The sequence below is a fragment of the Xiphophorus couchianus genome, chromosome 9 (genome assembly GCF_001444195.1).
Source record: "Xiphophorus couchianus chromosome 9, X_couchianus-1.0, whole genome shotgun sequence".
Lineage (NCBI taxonomy): Eukaryota > Metazoa > Chordata > Actinopteri > Cyprinodontiformes > Poeciliidae > Xiphophorus > Xiphophorus couchianus.
In genome coordinates this window covers 27,420,574-27,443,259 of record NC_040236.1, presented here as the reverse complement: position 1 = coordinate 27,443,259, position 22,686 = coordinate 27,420,574, and the positions used below count along the sequence as shown (strand labels likewise).

At 38.1% G+C, this 22,686-nt stretch overlaps 1 protein-coding gene across 1 annotated transcript in view; it reads left to right on the top strand.

Moving 5' to 3' along the window:
- Positions 1-233: 233 nt before the first annotated feature.
- kank3 (KN motif and ankyrin repeat domains 3) overlaps positions 234-22,686 on the top strand; it is a 37,273-nt gene continuing 14,820 nt past the window's right edge. The window contains exons 1-4 of the mRNA XM_028027280.1: positions 234-332; positions 18,410-18,484; positions 18,938-19,008; positions 20,103-21,884. Coding sequence (XP_027883081.1) covers positions 18,972-19,008; positions 20,103-21,884 — 1,819 coding nt within the window. The 5' untranslated portion in view covers positions 234-332; positions 18,410-18,484; positions 18,938-18,971. The remainder of the gene's footprint in view (positions 333-18,409; positions 18,485-18,937; positions 19,009-20,102; positions 21,885-22,686) is intronic.

Below are 22,686 nucleotides of genomic sequence, written 5' to 3'. Positions count from 1 at the left end.
TCTATGTTTACTTACAAAATAAATACAGATTAAATACAAATTCTCAAGTTAAATCCCATGTTATTAATTATATTCAATCATTTTCTACCCATCATAAACAAATGCCTTGTTCCTACATTAGGACTTAAACTTGGCCTTTGAGTTGATACAAAATTGCTTTTATTTTGAAATTTGAAATCCAGCACTTCGTTTCGCAGTTCACGTAACTTGACATTAGCGCTGAAGCCTGAGAAGTGGGAGGCTTTTTTTCATGCTTCTCCTCCCAAACTTTCCTTACCTTCACTGAAAGTTATGACAAACCTCAGTGTGACTGGTAGGAGACAAGCCAGGAGGTAAGCAACGAGCCTTGTGCTTCACTTTCTGCACTGCTTTGCTTTTATCAGTTCATTATTTCCAAACAAGCTGTTTATTGTCAGGGCTTGCTGCAGTAAGACCACAGAAGTTAATGCTCCTGTAAAATTTTGCAGTCATCCTGCAGTATTTATCTTACTGTACTATATTTTACTCTGATTAATAACATGTTTTCACTTGGTGACACATTTTGTTTTTGAGTATCTAAATGCCATCTTTGTGGGTATTAATGGTGATATGTTGACTTACCACCATCTAATAACTGCTTGACAAAACCCCCCCTGTTATTTCCACATTTATTTATTCTCTATCTTAAATAGTATTTCAGAAATTAAAGAGTTGTGTTTGGTATGGAGAACTCTTTTGTAGTTTATAGTTAAATATTTAGCAGCAGAGTGGGACATCTTAGTTTTTAGCATCTTTAAACCTGTTTTGTTACTTTTGATTTCTTTTTATTCTGTAGTTTTAGCCTCAAATCAAGTTAAACTCTTTAGTTTTTTCCTGCTGAATGGTCGTTGAAGCTTACGATTTTTGAGTGAGTGAATGGAAAGTAAATGCAGTGCAGATTTGGAGTAAACATCCTTTTTTTCAATCACTGTTGTGGGTGAGGCAGCTTCATGGGACGGAAATCCCCCTCAGCTCCCACTGTTGTCGGAGTTGTTAAACATCCTCAGAGTTTTCTGGCTGATCTCCTGTCTGTTATTATGGATAGCATCATGTTCTCTTATGTCCCATTCTGAGAACCTACAGAGCTACAGCCCATCTGCTCTTCACTGGGGTGAATAATGTCTTTGAACAGTTCTTTTATTATGGATGAACTGATGATACAAATATTATATAGGTTGTCCTCTAATCCACACAAGGAATAAACCAGCGACTGAATACCATCTAAACATCCCATCAAGCTCTTCTGAGGCCTGGCATCAAATGTATAGACAAACTGTCATTGATGCTCCTAAGAAAGTTGCAGAGATGACGCACTCTTTTCGATGCCATGAGCAATTTCTTTGCCAAAATATTTACTAGGTAATTGACCACTTAGAAATCATTTAAGTTAGAGGACTAGAAGGAATACTGTTTATTGTCACAAAGTGGGGAAATTCTGATGCAATAGCTTCAAAGTGACAGGCAATCAAAGCATGTAGAAGTAGATGCAAATATAACATTTATTGAAAACAGAATTAAGAGTAATATACTACTATACAATTACGGCAAAACTAATAACTGCACATTAAACAGCTGTTGAGGTTTTTAGGGGCAGTGTTTGTTATAGAGTCTACCAACTGCTGACAAGAAGGATATATGATGAAACTCCTTTGTGCATTTAGGATCCACTGAAGGAGGTTGATTTACAATTGACTCAATGTTAGGTGTATTTACACAATGTTTAAGGTTCAATGTTCTAAATTTACTAAAATTTTAACCCTTTAATCCAAATCTGCTCCTCTTAGATAAAACCAAGATATTTAGGATATCCCAAAACAGCCAAAGAATCATCAAGGCTCAAACCTGATGTTAATTCAGTGATACTGGAAGACCAGCATCATTGGCCACGGTGACAACAGTTTAACACCAAGCTGGGGAAGAACATCCCACACAATACCTCCACTCACCTTCGTCAACAACATTGTTTACTGTGGAAATACTTCTCGTTCCTAAGAACCACCTTTTCTTGGGACTTCCTGAGGTATAAACACTGTACTTCCTGTAGCAACTGAAGGAGTACAACCTCCCACAGGAGTTGCTGGTCATCTTTTACACAGGAATTATTGAGTCTGTCCTGTGTTTGTCCATCACTTTGTGTTTTCGTTGAGCCACAAAACATGATAAGGCCAAACTGCAACCAACAAGTAGATCAGGAGAGAGGATGCTGACCTTTCTTCCATCCAGGAGTTGTACAGGTCAGAAAAGGGGCAGTTAGCATCTCTGCAGACCACACACATCCTGGACACAAACTGTTCAGCATTTTACCTTTCGGTCAGCGCTACAGAGTGTTATTTTCAAAAACCAGCCACCACAGAGACAGTTTCACCCCCCAGGTTGTCTCTTTCATGAACCCAAAATAGTCACTTATACTATGAAAATTTTTTTTTTGCACAATCACAATACTTCTTCCCTTTATGCTTTAGTCCTATTTTATGTCCTTCGAAGTTTCTACTTTTACACCTAGTGTCTGCTGTGAGTGCTTGGAAACCTAAAATTTCTAGTTTCTATACATAATCTTGGCCAATAAAGTTGATTCTGATATAGACTTGGAGATTATTAATCAAAAAAGAGACATGTACTCTAAAATTATAATGTTCAAAGACAAGTCAAATGTCTTCTGGAGAAAGGTTTTACATTTTGATGAGACAGTTTGGCCAGAATGACAAGAACTGTATTTGAAGTTGTCACAGTGATGCTTTCAAATATGTTGGTAGCATCATGCTGTGAGATTGATTTGGTGTTACTGTTGCTTTGCATGAAGTTGTTGGAGGAAAAAAAAAGATTTTACCCACTGGAATTTAAATCTGATGGTTTCTGGGTCAGACCCCATATACCAAACCTGTTGGAAAAAATATGAGCTATGCATGAAAGACGAGTTGTGGCCGGAAAACAAACTGATTCTGATTTGTTTTTAACATTCGTACCAAGAACTGTGGTTGAATGCGACTTGTTGACGGCAATAGAAAAGTTTTTAGTTCCATTTTTAAAATCCATAATTAAAAACCCGTAGTATAATATTAATAATTGAGTGTAAACTTCTGACTGGTGATGCTGTAAAGTAGAATAAAATTCAGTCTGACCAGAAGAGGCTGGTAGCTGAACTTGAAGCTGCTTTGTGTCCTTTACTTGACACAAAGTGTTAAAGTGGCATTTCTTTATCATCAGCCTTTGAACGATGATGATAATGATGATGATGATGATGATGGATATCTGCTGCATTTTAAATGCAAACATTCTGCATGGTTGCGTTTGTGTGGGCGTGCTGGAATAAATACTAGTGTGACAATAAAATGTTACGTTGAAAGTAGTATTTATAACAGCACATCCATAAATTTGTGCTGTTTTTATAAAAACAGGATGTTACAGCTTTCATGTGCTATAGTCACGATATCAACATTATCTCCTCAGCTTGTTTTAAAGGGGCAGAATTATGTGAAATCAACTCTTTTAGCTTTAGATCATGTTATAATGTTATTCCTTCATCAAAAACATACTTGGAGTTTTGCCTTGGAATTTTTTACGCATGTTTGAGAAATCCTTGAATCTCCCGTGGCAACCATTTAGCTGTGGAAAACCCGTCTCGCCTTCGAGAAGCAGCTTCTCCTCGGAGCTGCAGCTTCCAAGATTCCGCCTCACAGAGCAGCCAGCGCATGAATCCCTCACTCAGCTCCTTCAGACTAGTCAGCAGAAATTAGCAAACACCTGTTTCAGTGAAACGCAGGTAAAACATTATTAGAGGGTTAATAGAGGAACAATGTTTTGATGACTTCCTGAAGGTGGAGTTTCAGAAAGAGCAGGAGTTTTTAAAGAGACAGAGGCCCAACTAGCGTTAAAGCATTAAATTACGAAGTCCTATTTCTTTTAAGTCATATTTAACTGAAGGTAACATAGTTACTTGATTGTGCTATAAAATGGCACTCTACCTGGAGAAGACATAATGTGTTAATTTGCAATAATTTACAAATGTTAGAAATATTCTATCTGTTGCTGAAAGAACTCTAAAAGAGTAAAATTAACTTCAGTTCTGATAAGGACCAAATAGATTTGGCACAGTGTTGATTTAACAGGCTGGCAGTAATCAGCAATGGGTGGTGGAGGGGATTCATTAGTAATTATGCTCTAAAAAGCTGGAAAACCCCGAATGAGTGGTACTTACTCTGGAGTTTTAACAGTAAGAACAGTGCAATAAAACAATTTAGTGGTTTTATAGCTTTTTGAAAATTCCACACATCTTGATGCCAGTAACCAGCCCATGCTGAAAAGGAAAAAAAATATATGTTGCCATGTTTCTTTTTTGTGTTTATACTCTAAATCAGAGTCTAAGGCAGAGTCCAATGCAGGTCAACAAATGATGACTTCACTTTTTTTTATCCCTTGAAATATTGTGGTGGAAAAATCTCCCTAGAGGGAGCCGGTTATTTAGACAATTAAGTTTACAGTCATTTACTAAACCAGGATTTTTGGATAAAGACATTATTATTGGAGCCCTGGGGGGAAAAAACGACTGCTATCAAAAAGTGAAGTTGACTGTGGTCTGTATAAGCCAAAGAGTTATACCTCAGCAATTGAATGTCTCCATTCAGAAATGATCAGTTTGTCACAATGATTTTTCTTTGCCTTTGAAGAAAAAAACCCATTTAAAATTTAAGATAGTTTTGGATGAATATTGAGCTGATTAGAGATTTGAGAAAAATCATCCACATGTTAAGCTATTAGCAGCTTTCTGAAGCTCACTCTGGGGAAACTGCAACAGGACTCTGGGGTTTGACTTACTGCTGCCGCCTCAAAAATAGCTTCCCTGAAAGTTTAGTCTGAGGTGTCTGCAGGTCAAAGGTACAAACATACTCTAATTTTGTAACGAGAACCTCCGCCATCTTCCTGCTTCATGCATTTTCAGCTTATTTGCACCTCAGAGTTGATGGAGGACAGTTTATTTAATAAGGGCAAAATCAAATCTGAGACTGTGCTCGTGAGTCCTGTAGCTTGATAAGCTGCATGCCGTCGTATTTTTAGCTTTATTACAAGTGGTTTTAATTTTAGCAGGTCTGAGAGCCGGTCTGTGCACTGCTGTGACATGATGCAGTGAGGACAGAGAGAGCTGGAGTGTCAGGAGCGAAATAAAACCGGTATGTTTTTACAAGAAGAGGCTGCAACCTGGTCAGATCTGGAGTGAAAACTGGAGGCTTTCTTACTAATATCCTAAATATTAGAATCTCAGACCTGATATTTTTGACACCCAAGTTCAGCTTAATAAATTACATTTAAATTTATATATTAATTAGATAAATATCAGTTCATAATCATAGCCAAAGTTTAATATTCAAACCTTTTAATGTTTATTCATCCCATCTGAATTGAAGTTCTGCAGCAGTTTGTTGCTTATTTGTAAAATAAATCAGCCACACCTCTATTATTGAGCTGCATTTTATTCAACATGTGGGAGCATTTAAAAGAGCTTAAAATGTGCTGTTAAAAATATGTTTTTTTCTGTACACTGTGTGCACAATCATTTTGACCATATCATCATTTTTAGGTGTATTTTCTAAGTCTAAGCTGGATAAACTTGATAAACAGCAGGATTAAATCCATGCCCAGCTCTATGACAGCTTGGTTTTGACAGTTCAAACTGAAAAAACAGAACGACTTAGACTTAGACTTAGACTTAGACTGACTTTATTGTCATTTTGCATGCACAGGGTGAATACAGAACGAAATTTCGTTGCATATGGCTCAGGACAATGTTTTGCTATAATGACGTTAGCCTTCCTGTTATCCGCTGGAATTCTTGCTTTCTAGAACACTGAAGAAAAGCCCAGCCTGAGACTTTGTTGTAATTTAATATGTTTATTGATAGAAATAGGATTAAATTTGATCTTTTACATTTTGAAAAACAATTTTGAATCATTTTTAATTTATACTTTCAACCTCTAACACAAATCTTAATAGTCAAAAGTCAGTTTTTTGACTTATTTTTCATTTGGCAATTGTATGTATAGGAATACCAAAAAGTAATCAGACTTGATAAGATAAAATAAATAGCGTTGCTCTCACTCGCCACAAGCTGCTGCTTTTGGCCTGATTGTTAGTGAGAGATGAACAATTCAGCTAGTAGATTGTGTCACTGATAAGTTTTGTGGCGACCAATACATTACTATTTTGAAGAATGTGGATGGAATTAAAATAATTTGTTTTATATTCTAAAAATAAAACATTAAGGTGCAAACTAATTAACAAATAACAGATTTCTGTGTAGCCTCATTTTGGGAACCTTCTCAGTTTTTGTTGGTTATTTATTAGCACAGAAAGCAGGTCTGTTGGTCATAAGTTGATTAGTTTTGGAATCATGAGTGAATTACTAAAATTAAATGACATTAGGAATTCATGTTTGAGTCAATTGCAAAGGAGGCGTTTTTTATAATACATTAATATTTTTTTGAAATATTGAAAATCAGTTTAGTCTTAATCAATGTAACTTGAAGTTTCTAAACTCCACATCTGCTGAGTTTGATAATTGACTTTCACTTTGAAATAAAATCCAATCTGAAGTAATTTATCTTTTGCATTTTATGACCAAGAAGTCACATATTAGTTTAAATACAAAGCATAATCAATGAATTCATGAAAACATTTGCAGCTTGGCAAGGTAGTTGGTAGCACTGCAATATGGTTGTTTATGATTGTGATAGCGAATTGAGAAGTGATAAACCTACATTTGTCCTATTTTTCTTTCTTACAATTTCCTCATCATTTTATGAGCTTAGGTGATTTTTAATAATAGGATTTTTGTTGAAGGAAACTGTATATCAAGCTCATGCAGCCACAGTGTTGGACATCTATCCAGCTGTCCATCTGTATAATTTGCATTCAAAGTTTAAATGAAAGTCTAAGGTTTCAAACCTTGGCCTAATGACTTACCAAATTTAATATAAGCAGTCTTTAGTGATTGCAATATTGTACACACTGATGTTGTGATCTATTTCTTCTAAAAGTGTGCAAACAAGCACATCAGTATTGAGGAATTATTTACCTAAAACAAGATCCTCTGCCTTGCTAAAAAGTTACTTGTAAGATAATTTTGTCTTATTTCACGTGTGCTACAATATTTCTACTAGAAACTAGACCAAAAGTACTTTGTTAGATTTTGTGTTTTTGCAGTGAAGAGTTGCTGAACAGAGCAAGACATCAAGACAGTGTGGTCTCATAAGATGATCTTCTGCTTTTTCCTGTCCTGCTTTAAAAAAATGAAACAACAGGATGGAAATGCCTCCCATCAGCTGCTGCTATAGGAAACCAGTAGAAATCTGCCCTCTGATCACAGGATGGGAAAAGGTCAAACTGAATCTCATGACATGCTTGCTAAGCAAAGCACTTCAAAAATGTTTTTTAGGCTTTTTCCATGTAACTATGATGCCTGAAAAACTTTGCTTATAGGTGAAAGGAGATCAACAACTCTTGTTTCAGGCTCCAGAACAAAGCCCATCAACACAGAGGTTACCTCTGTTTGGTGGCTCATAATGGAATAAATGTGATGTTTATTGAGGAAATGCTTCCCTGTTGAATGAAGTCCCCAAGTCCCATAAAAAGACCTAACAAGCCTCTCAGTTCCTGCAGTGGCCTAAATGGACAAAACTGCCTTTATGTCGCACTTTGAAGTTCCTGTTTACCCTTCAACCTGTAATTTGCTGACTTCTTAGTTTTCCCCCTTTTTATTTTTTGCATTTATGTTGAGGTGGAAATTCATCTCATAGTAAGTGAAAGGAAGTCCTCTGCAAAAGTCTTAAGTCATCTCACATTTCTTTACATTTTGCTTCCAAACTGACTGAGTTATGTGTAATATTTTGTCCAGTGGTCTTGAACTTTTGCTGCTTTTTCATTTATTTTTCATCCAGCCAGTAGCTTTTCCACAACAGAGCATAGAAAATGTATCATTTGATTAATCTATTTAAAGTTTTTAGTGATAGGTTTTTATATGAAGCCTTCTTTAAAAGTTAATAATAAATTTGGTTCTTTGGAAGGAAAATGTAATAAGACGATAAATCACTTCAGAAGTACGAAACTCTGCATAGTTTAGTTCGGGAAGTTACATTTCCCAGTTAAAATATTCAATATATTGGGAGATTTATAGAAGTTTGTTTATAAACTTTTCAAAATAAGATGGGTGGATAAAAACCTAAAATCAGTTTCGACATCCAGTTCACTCAGTTTGTCTATTATCCTTGTCATCGCTCGTTTCAGCCTCTGGCATTGTAATCACCTGTCAAGGTTCGTCTGTCATATTCTGGTTAAAACGGCTGAGCTCCTTGCAGCAAACACTTTCTCTATTGAAGATGTGCTATTCCTCAATCAGAATATACGTCTGACTGGACGAAAACATTTCAGGATCCATGTCTTTTGGTGATTTAATTATACTGACTTTGTAGTATCAGGCTATCGGTGGATAGGAACCTTTGTGACTTCATTCATAAATCAAAAATAATTTATGATTTTACAACTTTTTGGACTTCAAGTTAATCTATCCTCTGAAATTGAATAAAGTAAATAAACTTACAAAAAGTAATAAAAACAGGTTAATTTATTCTGCATATTATATTCCAGTACTTAGGCTAGATGGGCTGTGCATTGCTCCAAAAACTGGAAACCAATTACTTCAGGTCTTGGTTTGGTTTTTGATTTGTAGAACCTACAGATTAAACGCCTATTTAACAAGTTCAGAATTTTTTTTGTACTTAAAATATCCAGATTAAAATTGTAGAAAAAATCTAGAAATTTTGTTCTTAAAGGTAAACTGTAGGGTTTTGAAGTGAATCATATTAAGAAAATTTACAGTTGTTGTGAAAAAGGTAATTATACCAAATATTCATGTGTTAAATGATATATTTTAAAGACTGGAGAGCGTCCATTCAATGTGAAAATGTTGATTTCACATTGGTGAAGAAGGCTGTATCTTTATTTCACCAGTGAATGATTTAAAAATATCTCACCGAGTAAAAACAAGATTTTCAGTTTAGTTGAAAAGGGACAAAAATTAGTTTTGATTTCAGGTTATCTGAAAATCTTGGCGTAAACCTTGCGACATTCATATGTTCAATTAAACTTTGTCATGCCTGGCAGACTTCAAATCACATTTTGCAGTGAATACAGGAGCATTTACCAGGCCCAATCCAAAGGCTGATTGAATCAGTGCATTCTGGAAAACTGAATTAGAACCCAGAAATATGTATTTTCCACGGGAGCAGCTGGGTGGAGATTAAGGTGTGCTCTCCAAGAGATATTTCAAAGAGTTGTATACCTCCCATGCCTTGTCATTACCCCGACCCCTTCCATCAAACAGAGGCAGAACCAGTGTAATTTCCACCAGCTAAGGAAATAACACAATAACAGATGCATACGACAGCTCAGTTGTTTCTGGGCATGAAACTGGTTGACATCTGTTCTTGTTCTGTAGTTATGACAATAAAACATCTGGAGAGTCTAGTAGCTGATGTTATGAAGAAGATAAATGGGTCACAGTCTCCTCTTAAAATACAAATGTATGAAGCAGATATCTAGGTCAGCTCCGAACCACGTTTAGAAAGGCTTTAAGCTTATTTATTCTGCTTATTTACATAGCCAGAAACGTCAGAGTGGAGGTGATTGGAGAAGAAGGAAATTAGACAAATTAGATTTGAATAAAGTTCTGATAGGATTTATAGTAAATATAACCTATAGCAGTTCAGTTTGTCATGTTGGGGAAGACAGTATTGTTTAGCTGGTTCCCATTTTCACATTACTGGCAGCAAACTGAGAAAAATGTAATTTGTGAGCACTCAGTTTGTGTGGACTTTAACAAGCTGAGCTACCATCTCAAACATCTGAGTTTATTAGTCTACTCTCTTATGTTGTTTAAACTTAGTAGAAACATACTTTAGAGCAGAAGCTTCCAAGCCTTTCCATCGTACAAAATACCAGCAGCGGAGATTTGTTGTTCAGTCCATTTCAGGTTTAAATAAACGCCAACGTTATTTTTATAGAAATAAAAATATCCTTTATTGTCCGTTTATGAGGGAAATTCCTGTGTAACAGCAGCAAAGTGACAGGCAAATAAACTCACAAAAGATAGAATATAAAAACATAATACAGAGAAAAAATCCTGTACAGTTGGGGCAAAATTGCAGCATAAATACTGTGTGGTTTTAGAGAAATAGTGTGCTCCAGTCCAAAGGAATGTCCAACTGAATTAGTTTAAAAAACTACAAAATGTGCATTTGAACATTAAAAGACAGAGTAGCTAACTTTATTATGCAACAGTAAAGTTGTGCTTGGAGCAGCATTTATATAAACATTTATTGATTTTGTTGGGAGCAGTGATTAAGCCGTTTCACCCTGGAATGTTTGAAATGATTTAACTCATTTTTTACATAAAAATTGACAGTATGACAGTTCACACTTTGAAGATCCACTGCAAAAGGTTTGGAAATGCTGGTCAGGATTGTCAGGGCAGTGCAGAAACGGCACTTCCAGTTTAAAAACCTTTCATAAACGATTGATTTCTAGAAGTAAATCTTCTGCTAAATTCAAGACAAACTTGAATTGTTTTAGACAATTAAACTGAGGGAGAAGCAAATATTTAATGTGTGAGAGATTTTAATAATGCAATAATGTGGCTCCTACTTGGTTGTGGAAATCCAAACTGGTTCTTTGCCCTTTTTCCCCTCAATAGAACCAGTTAAAAACCAGTTATGGCACAAGCTCTGATCTAGCACCACTTTGGTGGAAAAACACTAAAACAAACCCAACATGCCAAGAGTGCAACGACATCACAAACTGCCCCGGCACTCATTAAATTTGTTTTACCGCGTTATGATTATCGCACTTTATTTCGTCCAACGATTACAATAAAATGTACAATTGGCACTCATTTAAAAAATTTAATTAGATGTCTGGAGATGATCTCCAGACCCCCCACTTGGTGTTTTACTACCCACAGTGGGAATCCGACCCCAAATTTTGGAAACCACTGCCTTAAAGGAATGTTGTGGCGATATTTGAGTTTAATTCCAACTAACCGAGAAGCAGCAGGATAATGTTTCATGTTAAATACACGTAAAAGTACAGCAATCACAACTTAAGCAGTAAAAAACTAAAGGAGCTCGACTTTGCACTTACAGACCGGACACTGAAAGTAAAATGTTTCATTGTAAAACACCTCAAAACGTGGATTTTTCCTGGAAAAGGGCCTCCTTTTATCCTTTGATTCAGTCGCTCTGCAGGAGCCACTCTACATCCAAATGGTGCCTCTTTATCCTAAAACTCTCCAAGTGGCTGCTACTTCCTCTCTGACTTTATTGAATTCACTTGGTGACATTTTGGACCTGCACAGACTCTACATGGACTGCATTGGGGGCCTGATTTTGGAGGAAACAATGAAGCTTCACAAGAACAGTTTGAAAACAGCGCAGCAACTAAAGAGGCATAATGCCTCATTGTGGGGTCTGAATGTGGCCGATTGTGTTTGCTGGAAGGAAGACGGAGGAGCATCAGGATGCATGTGATGTTAAAACTTAACTTGATTGTGATTATGAAGTTATTTTTTCCTGTTTATATGGAGGAGGAATAGGATATTAGCGATGTGACGTTGGTTTATGTTGAAGACATTGCAGACGGAAAATGCCACTGGTATCGACGCTGTCTATTTAAAGGTGAAGCTGTTTGAAAGCGTCTATGTGAAAGTGTTTTATCTAACAGCAAAGTGACGCGTCATGTGATATTGGATGGTTTCTAGCTGCAGGATGCCCGCGTGTTTGCGTGCGTCTTTGTATCACAGTATTTTTTCAGCGCTCAGTTTTTGCTTGTCTTCTCCTCTGATTTCCTGCTGACTTCAGGAAGCAGCTTTCAGGATGACCCAGTGCCTTTCCTGACAGGACCCCCCGCCCCACACACATCCCCTACTGGGAGACAATGGGAGGTTTCTAACGGGTGCATGGAGTTATGTTTGCATGCTTGTACTGATGTTGGGGGATTTATTGAGGGAGTTTTAGGCTTTCCTTCAGGAAACAGCAGATTTATCCTAGCAGCAGAGAGGCGCTCCTGTCTGAGTGTTTGCTGAGTGTGGGACTGAAAGTCCTCTTAGGATTGAAGACATGAAACAAAACTCCTCACCTGTAGACAGTCAGGATTAGCAACTGTTTGTTTTGTTTTAACTCAAGTAGAAAACCCTGGTAGATTGACATGTAATAGATATTTTTCATTCAACCAAGAAGTTCATTTCTGATGGGAATTACAAGAAAACAATTTTAGAGGAGTGTTAATTTAGACAAAAAAGGAAAATGATGTTTCTTCTTCTCTTATCTGTTCAATAATCAATGGAACTTTTTATTTAAAATTAGAGCAATGAAACACACATAAAGGCTTCCACTGGTAACTTCAACATCATTTTACACAATGTGCTTCTAGTCTGAGTTTAGAAAGCCTCCTTGTCATCACTCTAATCTTTTGCTCCCCTCATAGATTATCTGTGTGATTCAGTAATAGCTGGGCCGCTCCAGGACGTTTATTACTTCCAACCAGAAGAAACATGTTGGTAAAATTAAAGCCATACTTTAATAACTCTACCCTGGGGTATGAATAATTTGTGGCTTATCTGTATGTGAAGATTTATGCAAAATGTTTGGATTAAAGTTGGAATAACTGTGAAGGGAAGAATTGAGGGGGCTTGAAACAGTTAAACTCTGCCGTTGTAACAGAAATGACTGACATGATGGTATGCATTTGGAGCTGGAGGCGTTTTCATGGTTTGGATTTGATTCTGCGAATGTGTGCATGCTGAGGTTTCTGAATGGGTTTTTTTTCTCACGTAAAGCAGTCAGATTGTGAAAGTTTCTGTCAGAGAGAGGATGTTGCTGCTAACTCCCTCCCCTTCTTGTCAGTCACATCGGATATCCATCTCTCTCTTTGGCTTTCCTTTCTTGGGGAAAGGGTGGTGTTGGGAATGAGGTCACCGTTTCAAAACATGGCCCCAGTTCTTTCAACAGCTCAAGATTTCCTCTTCCATGAGTCCAGCTGAATACAGAACAAACCAGTGTCTTCCTCTGCATTAGTGGCACGCCTGTGAGGCTGTGCTGGGATAGCAGGAAACTTCTGTACTTGGAGTCACATGTTCCCTCTCAGCCTGCAGGGAAAAATGCATGAATACTAATTTGTTCTGAACTTGTCTTGTTTTCACTGGTGTGGCAGAAAGGCGCGTTTGCTCAGAGAAGTTGCTGCTCATCGGATGAAATGTAAATAGGGACCGTTTCACACCAACTTAAAGATGCAGTATGTAACTTTTTACATATTTGTTTAAACTGTTTGCATGTCGTGACAGTTTGAGACATAATCTATAAAAAGATTGATCTCTTTCACCTCCTCCCTGAGCTACTATTGCCTTCTGAAGAAATGCACCGCCACAGACTAAAAACAACCAATCAGAGCCAGGAGGAGGGTCTGAGCGCTGTCAGCCAACTTAGTGTACACGCTGCTCAACCTTCTAATGGTGGAAAAACAACTTAGCATTATACAAGAAAAGCTTTTGGTCAACCAGCCTTCATTCTGTATTGGTCCCACCATAACCATGGTCTTGATTCTGGAGTAAAATGGTGTTAACTGTGTTGACTGAGACATCTTTTGGCCAACATTTACCAATATTACCATATAATTTCAATGTGTAAGCTATTAAACATTGTACACATTTGCATAGCTTTGAGGTAGGTTGTTTAGGACGTAAAGATAATAGCACCTGGACGCATCAGTCAGCACCAGACAAATAACAAGGTCTTAAATTATCTAACGGCTACAAACTTGTTCTGCATCATATGACTCAGTACAGTCTCTTAAAAGCCCTGATATTATCCCTACAGGATTACACGAACAGACATGGCTCAATAAAATTTCCCATTAAAACAGGAACACCTCTTTTAGAAGTCAATCTGTTGCTGAATAATTTCACCTTTAACCAGATGTGCCGGAGTTTCAATGTGTTACTGGTTGTTTCATAAGCTGGCGTTACTCTGTTTCTCATCTTAGCATTTATGTTGTCATATAAAAATGTTTATTGACGTCAAGATGTAAAATAAATTGGGAGCATTTTGTGAAAGGTTGAGATCAGGACTGTAGGCCATTGAATCCTCTTTATTTCCAAGTCTCTGATAAACATTGTTGTGTTTTGGTAGCTTTGGTCCTTAAGAGTTAAGATATAGATTTCCATTGGTTGCAGAAATTCGTCTTGCTACCTCTGCAGTGAGATTGCGTCAAATGATGACAGGCGTTGCTTTGTCCAGTGGGCAAGATGCCACTCCACACCATCACACTACTGCCAACAAAAGCTGTTTAACATTGGTAGAGACGGTTTGGTTGAGTTTTTCATACAACGCAACTCTTGAAATTTATTTTTATAACAAATAAAAATATTTAAAATTAATTGAACAGGGTTTTGCATAAGAGTTATTACCAAGAAGCATTCTTTTAACAAAAAATAAAATTGCCAAACACAAATTTCCTTACTTTTTGTGCTGAGTTTGTTTCAATCAGGTTATGGTGTAGCACACATTCTAACCAGCAACATCCAAACATACCAAAGTGGAATGCAGCTCTATTTAACACTTCTGTGTTGTTTAGCCGAGTTTTCTAATTTATGTTTGGTGAGAGATGGTCTGTTTGCTCAATAAATTAGTCCGCTGTCATGTCAGCCTTTTTTAGCATTCGACATGCTGATGTGAGTGAATCGTCATCAGTGTAGACAAAGTATTTTTCAAAGTTGCATTATAAGTTTAGGAAAGTTTTAATTGGGTCATTGCTATGTGATTTCTGAAGCAATGTACTGTCATAAAAGTACATTGCAATACTTTTTATGACATGTCCCAAAAATCTGTGGCAGCCTGGAAATATAAAGATGTATGCTACAATATCAGACACGTAGAAAGCTGATCGTAAAGTCTTGCTCACTTAAAGCAGCTTATCATCTTATGTCACAGATACATCTTTGAACATCCCAACCAGAATTAGAAATGTAAATTATTTCTTGAAACAAATTGAATGCATTGAATTTATCTTTTTTCTCTCATGTTTTAATCAGCTGCATGTGATTAAACTATGGAATTTTACAAAAATTTTAATTGTATTGAATTTCCTTGATTGGTGAGTAAAAACAGGCAAAAACTAATTGGTTGTAACTGTATAATTGGTGTCTAGGACTGAAATATTTTCCTCAAAGCCAATGTTGGTGAAATGTTGGCTTCAGAGGAGTGTTGTCCTCTTTCTCAAAACATAATTTCAGAGACTTTTAAATTTAGAGTTAAGTACTGTTAGACACGCTCTTTATGGCCATTTCTGTGATTGTGTTTGTGGTTTGTCTTTATGTGAACCGCTCTTATGTTTGCACTTCTTTTGGTGTGAGCGACTCGACAGCGTGGCTCTCAGCTGGTCAGGACCGGAGGGGGGAGTAAAGGAAAGGAATGCAGCTTCTTCATCCAGTCTGTAATTTGGTGTCATCAAATCAGAGAGAAAAACAACAACACTTGAGTTCAGGCAGAAATGTGTGTGTGTGTGTGAGAGAGAGTGAGTGCATTTTGAGGGACGTTCTGGGTGAGAAGTAAAGAGAGTCATGTGAGAGGAGCAGAGTTGAGACAACAAAGCGAGAAATAAAAGCAGATTAAAGGTTGCTGATGTGGGCGAATAAAAAGATGGAGAAATGAAGAAGGATTTGGAAGGTGGAGGGAGGAACATCTAAGTGTTTTTTGTAAAAACAAAGAAATCTAATTTTGCTACAACAGCTTTTATAATCCTGCTCACATTTCTGAAAACTCCCAACATGGTGGGATGTCTGTGTGTATTGTGTTCTGTTTACATAACTCTACTGTGTTCTTGCTAATGACTTTCGTTCATTCATCTCTACTAGAGGAAACATTCCCACAGGATCACCTGTCACCTCCATGCTTGACCATGTGGATCGTTTACAGTAACTGGACTTTTCAGTCATCTTTGAAAACTGAATCCACTTTAGTTCACATAATTAGAAAAAGCTGCAAACTACATTACAGTTTTGATAAATCTGTACCACAAAGGTAGTCAGATTTAGTAATTAAAATGATCACAAAGAAAGCAATATTTACACAAGTAACAATGTTGCATAAAAAAACTTTTAAAAAGTGTGGGGCCTCTTTTCTAGCTTTACTGTCACTTTGTTCACAATTCTTACCTTCCCAATCTGCCATTAGCACATTTATCAGTGTGTACACAAGGATGATTGACAGCGCTAAGGCCCTCCTCCTGGCTCTGATTGGTTGTTTGAAGATAGTAGTTGGACCAAAGGACGGAGATCAACATTTTGTTTTTTCAGATTATTTGTCTTGTACTGTTACAACATGGTGACAATTTTAACAAATATGTAAAAAAAATCTATTTTTATAAAAGTTACCTACTGCAGCTTTAACTGAAAGCTCAAATCAGCAGACACTGCCCCTCATCTAGCAACGTCATCCTGTCACCTAGCATCCCAAGCTGGTTAGCTGGTTTTACCCCTGTATGAGATGTACAATGGCTGCTGGAAAAGACAAGGGCTTTGTTGCAAGTGGTTTTACATCCAGAAACTACTTGTTGCATTCTTGTTGGTTGTGCAGGAGGCTCTACTTCTGCTTTTCAAAGCTGTAGGTAGATCACAGACCTTTCCTAGCTTGTTCCAGGAAGCATAATGGAACAAGATGCACTTGGATAAGTATATAGGTGTAGTATTAGTAAAGTGTATATCTAGATACAGTCTGACCTCTGTCATCCCCACTAGAGATTCTCGTAACTTGTTCATAACCTAAACAAACTGTGTGTTCGTGCCTTGTTGTAATTTTGGTCTAATTTTGACATCCGACGCCGTCTGGAAAGAATGAAATCGGATTCGATTTTTAAGTCTGGACAAGAATTGAAAGAAAAATAACATTAGGAAAAAATAAGTTAAGGATAATGAGATAAAAATCTTAGTGATACCCCAAGGATGTTCCCTCTGGAAAATTAAGATTCTAGCAGTAGGACAGCATCATACAAACAAACGGCTCACATGCATACACACACAGTATGTATTTACACAAGCATACAGACAAACAGCAGCAGGTTATTGCACAGACTTAGCCAACAGTAGACTAAATGACTAATTCTCTAAAACTTCCTCCCACATTCTGTTGTTCTTCCTCTCCCTGAGCCAGGAGGTGAAAGGTCAGGTGTCACAGGAAACAAAGTATTTTCTAAGTCTGCTGGTCCTGATCTGGGAAAAGAAAGCGGTTGCCCAACAGATTCCTCTGGTTGCTGATGAGATTATTGAAGATGACAGGGATCCTTTAAAATGGCCACCAGAGTCCAGCCGCATGCCAACCACAGAACCTGAGACCATCCGTCCATCCATCCATCCATTTGTTTCTCATGTCATCCAACCATCCATGTTTTTTCACATCTTCCATCAATCCATTTTTCTTGTCATCCATCCATCTCTTTGTCTATCCATCCAACCGTCCGTCCATCCATCCATGTTTTTTCACATCATCCATCCATCCATCCATCCATCCATCCATCCATGCATCCATCCGTCCATTAATCCATCCGTCCTTGGTTTTTGTAGGTTCCATAATCAAAGCCTGACCACTGCTGAAATATCTGCTATTGTTTAGTTTTGTATTTATTCTTTAAAACGAACTAACCAGAAAGTAAATAATTTTTGTTTTTATGGAAAATTTTTCAGAGGGAACCCAGAGGATTGGTTTAGATTCTAGAGCACCAAGTTTCTGGAGCTGGGACATTTGGATGGAAACTGAATGAACACCGGCTGATTTTCATTATCTAAGCCTTATTTTTGTCTTTGGGAACATTACACAGTTAGAGTTTGCAACAGTTCCCCCTAGGGCTCCTGCTGTGGATTCAGGTAAAAGGTTTCCTGTCTGTGTGAGTGATAGCGGGATTTTCTTTGACAGCAAGAAGTGTGTCTGAGCTAACAGATGATAGATGTGTTCACAGGTTATCAGTGGCTGGTGAGCCACAAGGCCGACAGGCGTGTTTCAACAGCATGTGTTAGGAATGTGCTGCGGGGGCACACGCGTGTGTATGTTTGAAACTAAATAACTGACTGCTTGTATTTGAGGTTTGGCTCTTGTTTTCTACAAGGTGCTGCTGCATCTGAGACATTCGATGCATTCATAGATTATGCTGGTGAAAACCTAAACCAATAAATACAGAGCATATTTTTTTACATTAGTCTTCCCGTTTATTGTTCGGATGATTATTCTATCCATGACCTGTTCTGATCCACGGGTCGTTTTTCTTGACAGCGGTGTTTTGCATACCTCTCGTCTTTGTTTTACAGGGCTGTGTGAAGCAGGAAGGAGGAAACCTCTCTGAGCTCCAGCTGCTTCAATCTCTCATTAAGTGGCTGAGGAAGGTAAACATCCCATAATGTTCTGTTTTCAAGTCTCAATCTGTTACTTTTAGGTTGCCATTTTCTGTTGGCCATGTAATTGTAGCAAAAATGTCATTACTTTCTGGAAACATCTAAGTGATGACTTGTCCCACAGAAGAAAAGTGTATTTTACATTGAATAACTAGGCTGTGAAGGGAGCGAGTAAAGCTACTGTTAGCTTTTAGCTCTTTGTACTTTATAAAGAGCTGTATATTTGTATACTGTACATTTTTGAAAATGGGTTGTGATTTATTAAGTATAAAAAAGAAAAAGCAGCAAACAATGTTTCAAAGTTTGGCTTAGTGTTAAGTGGCTTACTGATGTTAATAGAAATTTTCTGCACTGTTTTTTCAGATTATTATTAGGTTGTTATTTTAAACCGGCATTAGTGAATTGTTACAGAAATGATTTCTTTCTCTCTCTGCTTTTCTTCAGCCTGGCACCTTCTGAGAGGGTTCAGTCCTGAAAAATGACCCAATCGGTGCAAGTTAATCCAAAGGTGCCTGGTAAGGAGCTATAACTTTAATTTTAATATACTGTTTGTGATTTCATAAACCTGAATGTTTGAGACTAATTAAAGAGTTCTGTTTAGTAAGTAAATTGTGTTTCAATAATCGTGTCAAATATTTATCCTTCCTCCAAATTTGAGCTCAAAAATCATCTAAATTTCTACCATATTGCTTTGTAAACATTTTTATATTTTGAAAATTTGCTGAAGATAATTAAAAGTTCTGATAATTAAAAGGACATAATTAAAAGGTCTAACCTTTAAAATACCTGTATTAAACCAGTAATAGATAGTGTCTTCTCATTCATAAAATTGGATCTCACATAAACCTTCGGGGGATGAAGTTTGCATTTTTTATAAATGGAGAAATATTGGGAAATTATCTTTACTAAAGATTAATATAAGACCTTGATAATCCCACAAAAAATGAATTGTCAACAAATAAAGATTGAAACAATGGACATATTGGTTAAAGCTATGATGATTTTAGCTATGATGAGTTAATAGCTTTAACCAATATGTCCATTGTTTCATTCTTTATTTGTATGATTTATTCTTTTATGAATTATGGCCATGTTAAGAAGATAAAAAAATAAAATTAAGAGAATAAAGTCATAAAAGTATGGCGATGAACACGTACGGGAATAAAGCCATAATAATTAGAGAATAAAATTGTGCAGAAATCAAGTCAGATTTTTATGAGAATAAAGTCATAAGAATAAAGTTGTAGTATTATGAGATTAAAGTCATAATGTTAAGACTTTGAGGAAGCATTGGAAATATTACTTCATTTTCGTATAATTTCGACATTTCGTATTATTTCGACTTTATTCTCTTAATCTTACAATTTTGTTCTCATGTTATTTCAACTTTATTCTCGTAAAACTTTATTTTTGTATTATTGTGACTTCATTTTCGTAATATTTGGACATTATTCTTGAAATAATATGATCTTATTTTTGTAATATTATTAATTTATTCTTGTACTTTTATTTAGTTATTTTTTCACAGTATGACCCTAATACTCTGTCATGTAAAGTTGATCTTGTTTGTGAGAGTTATTGAAGGGAGGTTTTTCTTTTTCAAACCTAGGCTCTGCATTCATCTACTCTGGTCAGGAAGAGGCTGACCAGTCGGGCTCTTACTCGGTCCAGACTCCTTATGGCTTCCAGCTCGACCTGGACTTCCTTAAATATGTGGAAGAGATCGAGAGCGGCCACAACCTCCGCCGGGCTCCCCTCAGCTCCCGGCGTCCTGGACGCGGACTCAAGCTTTCCCAGAGGAGTCCAAGCGTTGGGGGACGCACCAGTGGGTGGACATCCACAGAGTCTCTCTCCTCCCCAGTCAGCGAAGACGGGAGGGTTCCTCCTCCCCCACCGCCGCGTCTTCGCCTCGGGTCAGCGCCCTGCGAAGTTCTCTCCATTTCCCCCGTTACTCTCCTCAACGTGCCTCCGCTTTCTGCTGGGGCCAAAGTGCCGCCGCCTCCGCCACAGAGAAACCCAAGAGTCGAGCGAACTCTCCTGGAAACCAGCCGACGGCTTCAGCAGGAGCAAACCCACCAGCACCAGAATGGTGGTGGGCGCCTCCAGCTCACAGATCCTCCCAAGCAGCTCACGCCCTCCCTATCTATACCACCGCTGCAGAACAGCTGGACCAAACCCAGTCCTCAGACCTCTGGGCGAAGCACTCCAGCTGCTGGCACCACGGTGACCCCGATCCCACCCAGCCAGCTGCAGACCGTCAGAGAGCAGATGGCCACTGCCTTGAAGCAGCTGAAGGAGATGGAGGAAAGAGTGAAAGGTCTTCCTGCTCTGGAGAAAGAGCTGGCCAAGCTGCGTGCAGAAAAAGACATGCTCCTGTTGGCCTTGGAGGAGAAGAAAGCAGCCATGGAGGTTTCCCATCAGAAGCAACAGTCTAAAGAGTCTTCCACACAAACCACGGAGATCCTCCAATCTGACTACAGCCGAGTGACTTCACCAACCTCAACTGGTCATAAGGGTCTTGTCAAATCTGGGGAGCTGAAAAGACTGGCTGAGAAGTTTGAGGGGAAGGAGCTGAAATCTCCCCCTCTGCCGTTATCTAAAGTTTTACCGCACTTGGCAGAAAAAGAAAAGAAATCTGTTGCTGTTGGGGATGACGTGCCAATGACCTCTGTAGTTTTCTATCACAGGAATGGTGTGAAAGATGCATCTGTGTGTATGGAGGTGAAAGTATGTGACAAAACCACAGAAACAGAAGCTGCTGTGGTTCATGAGCAGGCAATACAAGTCAGAGCAGGGACAAAGGAGGCTGAAGTCTGGGTTATGGAGTCTCTGCTGGGGCTGACTACAGAGGCGCAGAGGGAGATAGACACCTTACAGGACACTATAAAGTTCCAGCAGGAGTCCATAGTAGCTTTAGAAAGCCACCTTACTGTAGCTGACAAAGACCTTGATAACCTGAGAGCTCGGATTGATGAAAGAACCTCTAAAGTCATGGCTGAGAAGGGAGCACTAGCAAAACCCGACATGAGAAACGCCCAGGTAGAGACTTTAGGTCCCGTATTAAAGCATACCGCCACGATGTGCCGTCCTGAGGTGACACACGTTTGTGTTGGTGAAGACTTAGGCGCAGATCAAACCGAGCAGGGAACGCAAACTGATGCAACACCAGAGCCAGAACCAGAACCAGCACCCGTGGAGCGGTTCAGCGTCGGGTGTCAGTGGGAGAACGTGAGTCTTGAAAATCCTGCGGAGGAGAAAGTTGCAGTGCCAAAGAAGAGACAGCTGACAGTTGCTGAATACAAGGTTTCACCAGAGGAAGAAGTGGTTGTTGCAGAGGAGGATAAAATAGGAGAGCAAGAGGAGGAGACCAGAAGCAGCGACACAAAAACAGGTGAGCATTGAGACTTATGCCCATTTTAAAAGGAGCATATTATGCAAATTTAACATTTTGTATGTTTTTGTTCTTCCATATGGCTTCTATTTACAAACAGTAGAGTTTCAACTGCTTCAAAAGAATAATACAGGCGCTTAAAAAAACCCAGACTTTTTGTGGCAATAATTTTATGATTTTTGGTGTCTGGAAATTAAGCTGTTTCAAACACCTCACAATTTTAGAATCACATTCAACTGCTGCCAAGACCAGACCCTCACCTCGCAACCCAACTGAGCTCCAGGACATTTGGTCAACTGGTTGTACCCCTGTATGCGCTGTACAATGGCTGCTGGAAAAGACATGTTTTGTTGTTGACTTACTGTTCAGCTTCTAATATATGAAAACATGCACATTATGTGTTCAACAAGTCAATGTTTTTCTGTGTAAATACACTAAACTGCCAAAAATAGTTTGTACTTTGCAATTTTGGAGCAAAGTCATAGCTGAGAAGGGAGCCTCAACTCTTCTGGAAAGGCTTTCAACAGGTGTTATAGGAATCTTTGAGCCATTCTTTCAGAAGAGCAGCTTTGAGGTCAAACATTGATGTTGGATGAGATGGTCTCATCAGCTAACCCCAAATATATTTTGTTGATCAGAGGTCAGCTATTCAAATTTCTCCAGAGTAAACTTGCTCAACCAGCTCTACATGTACCTTTCTTTAGACGCTGTTGGTAGAAAAGGAAGTGGCCATCCTCAAACTGTTTACATGGAGTGGAGAGCAAAAATCTCTCCAAAATGTCTTGGGGTGCCATAGAATTAA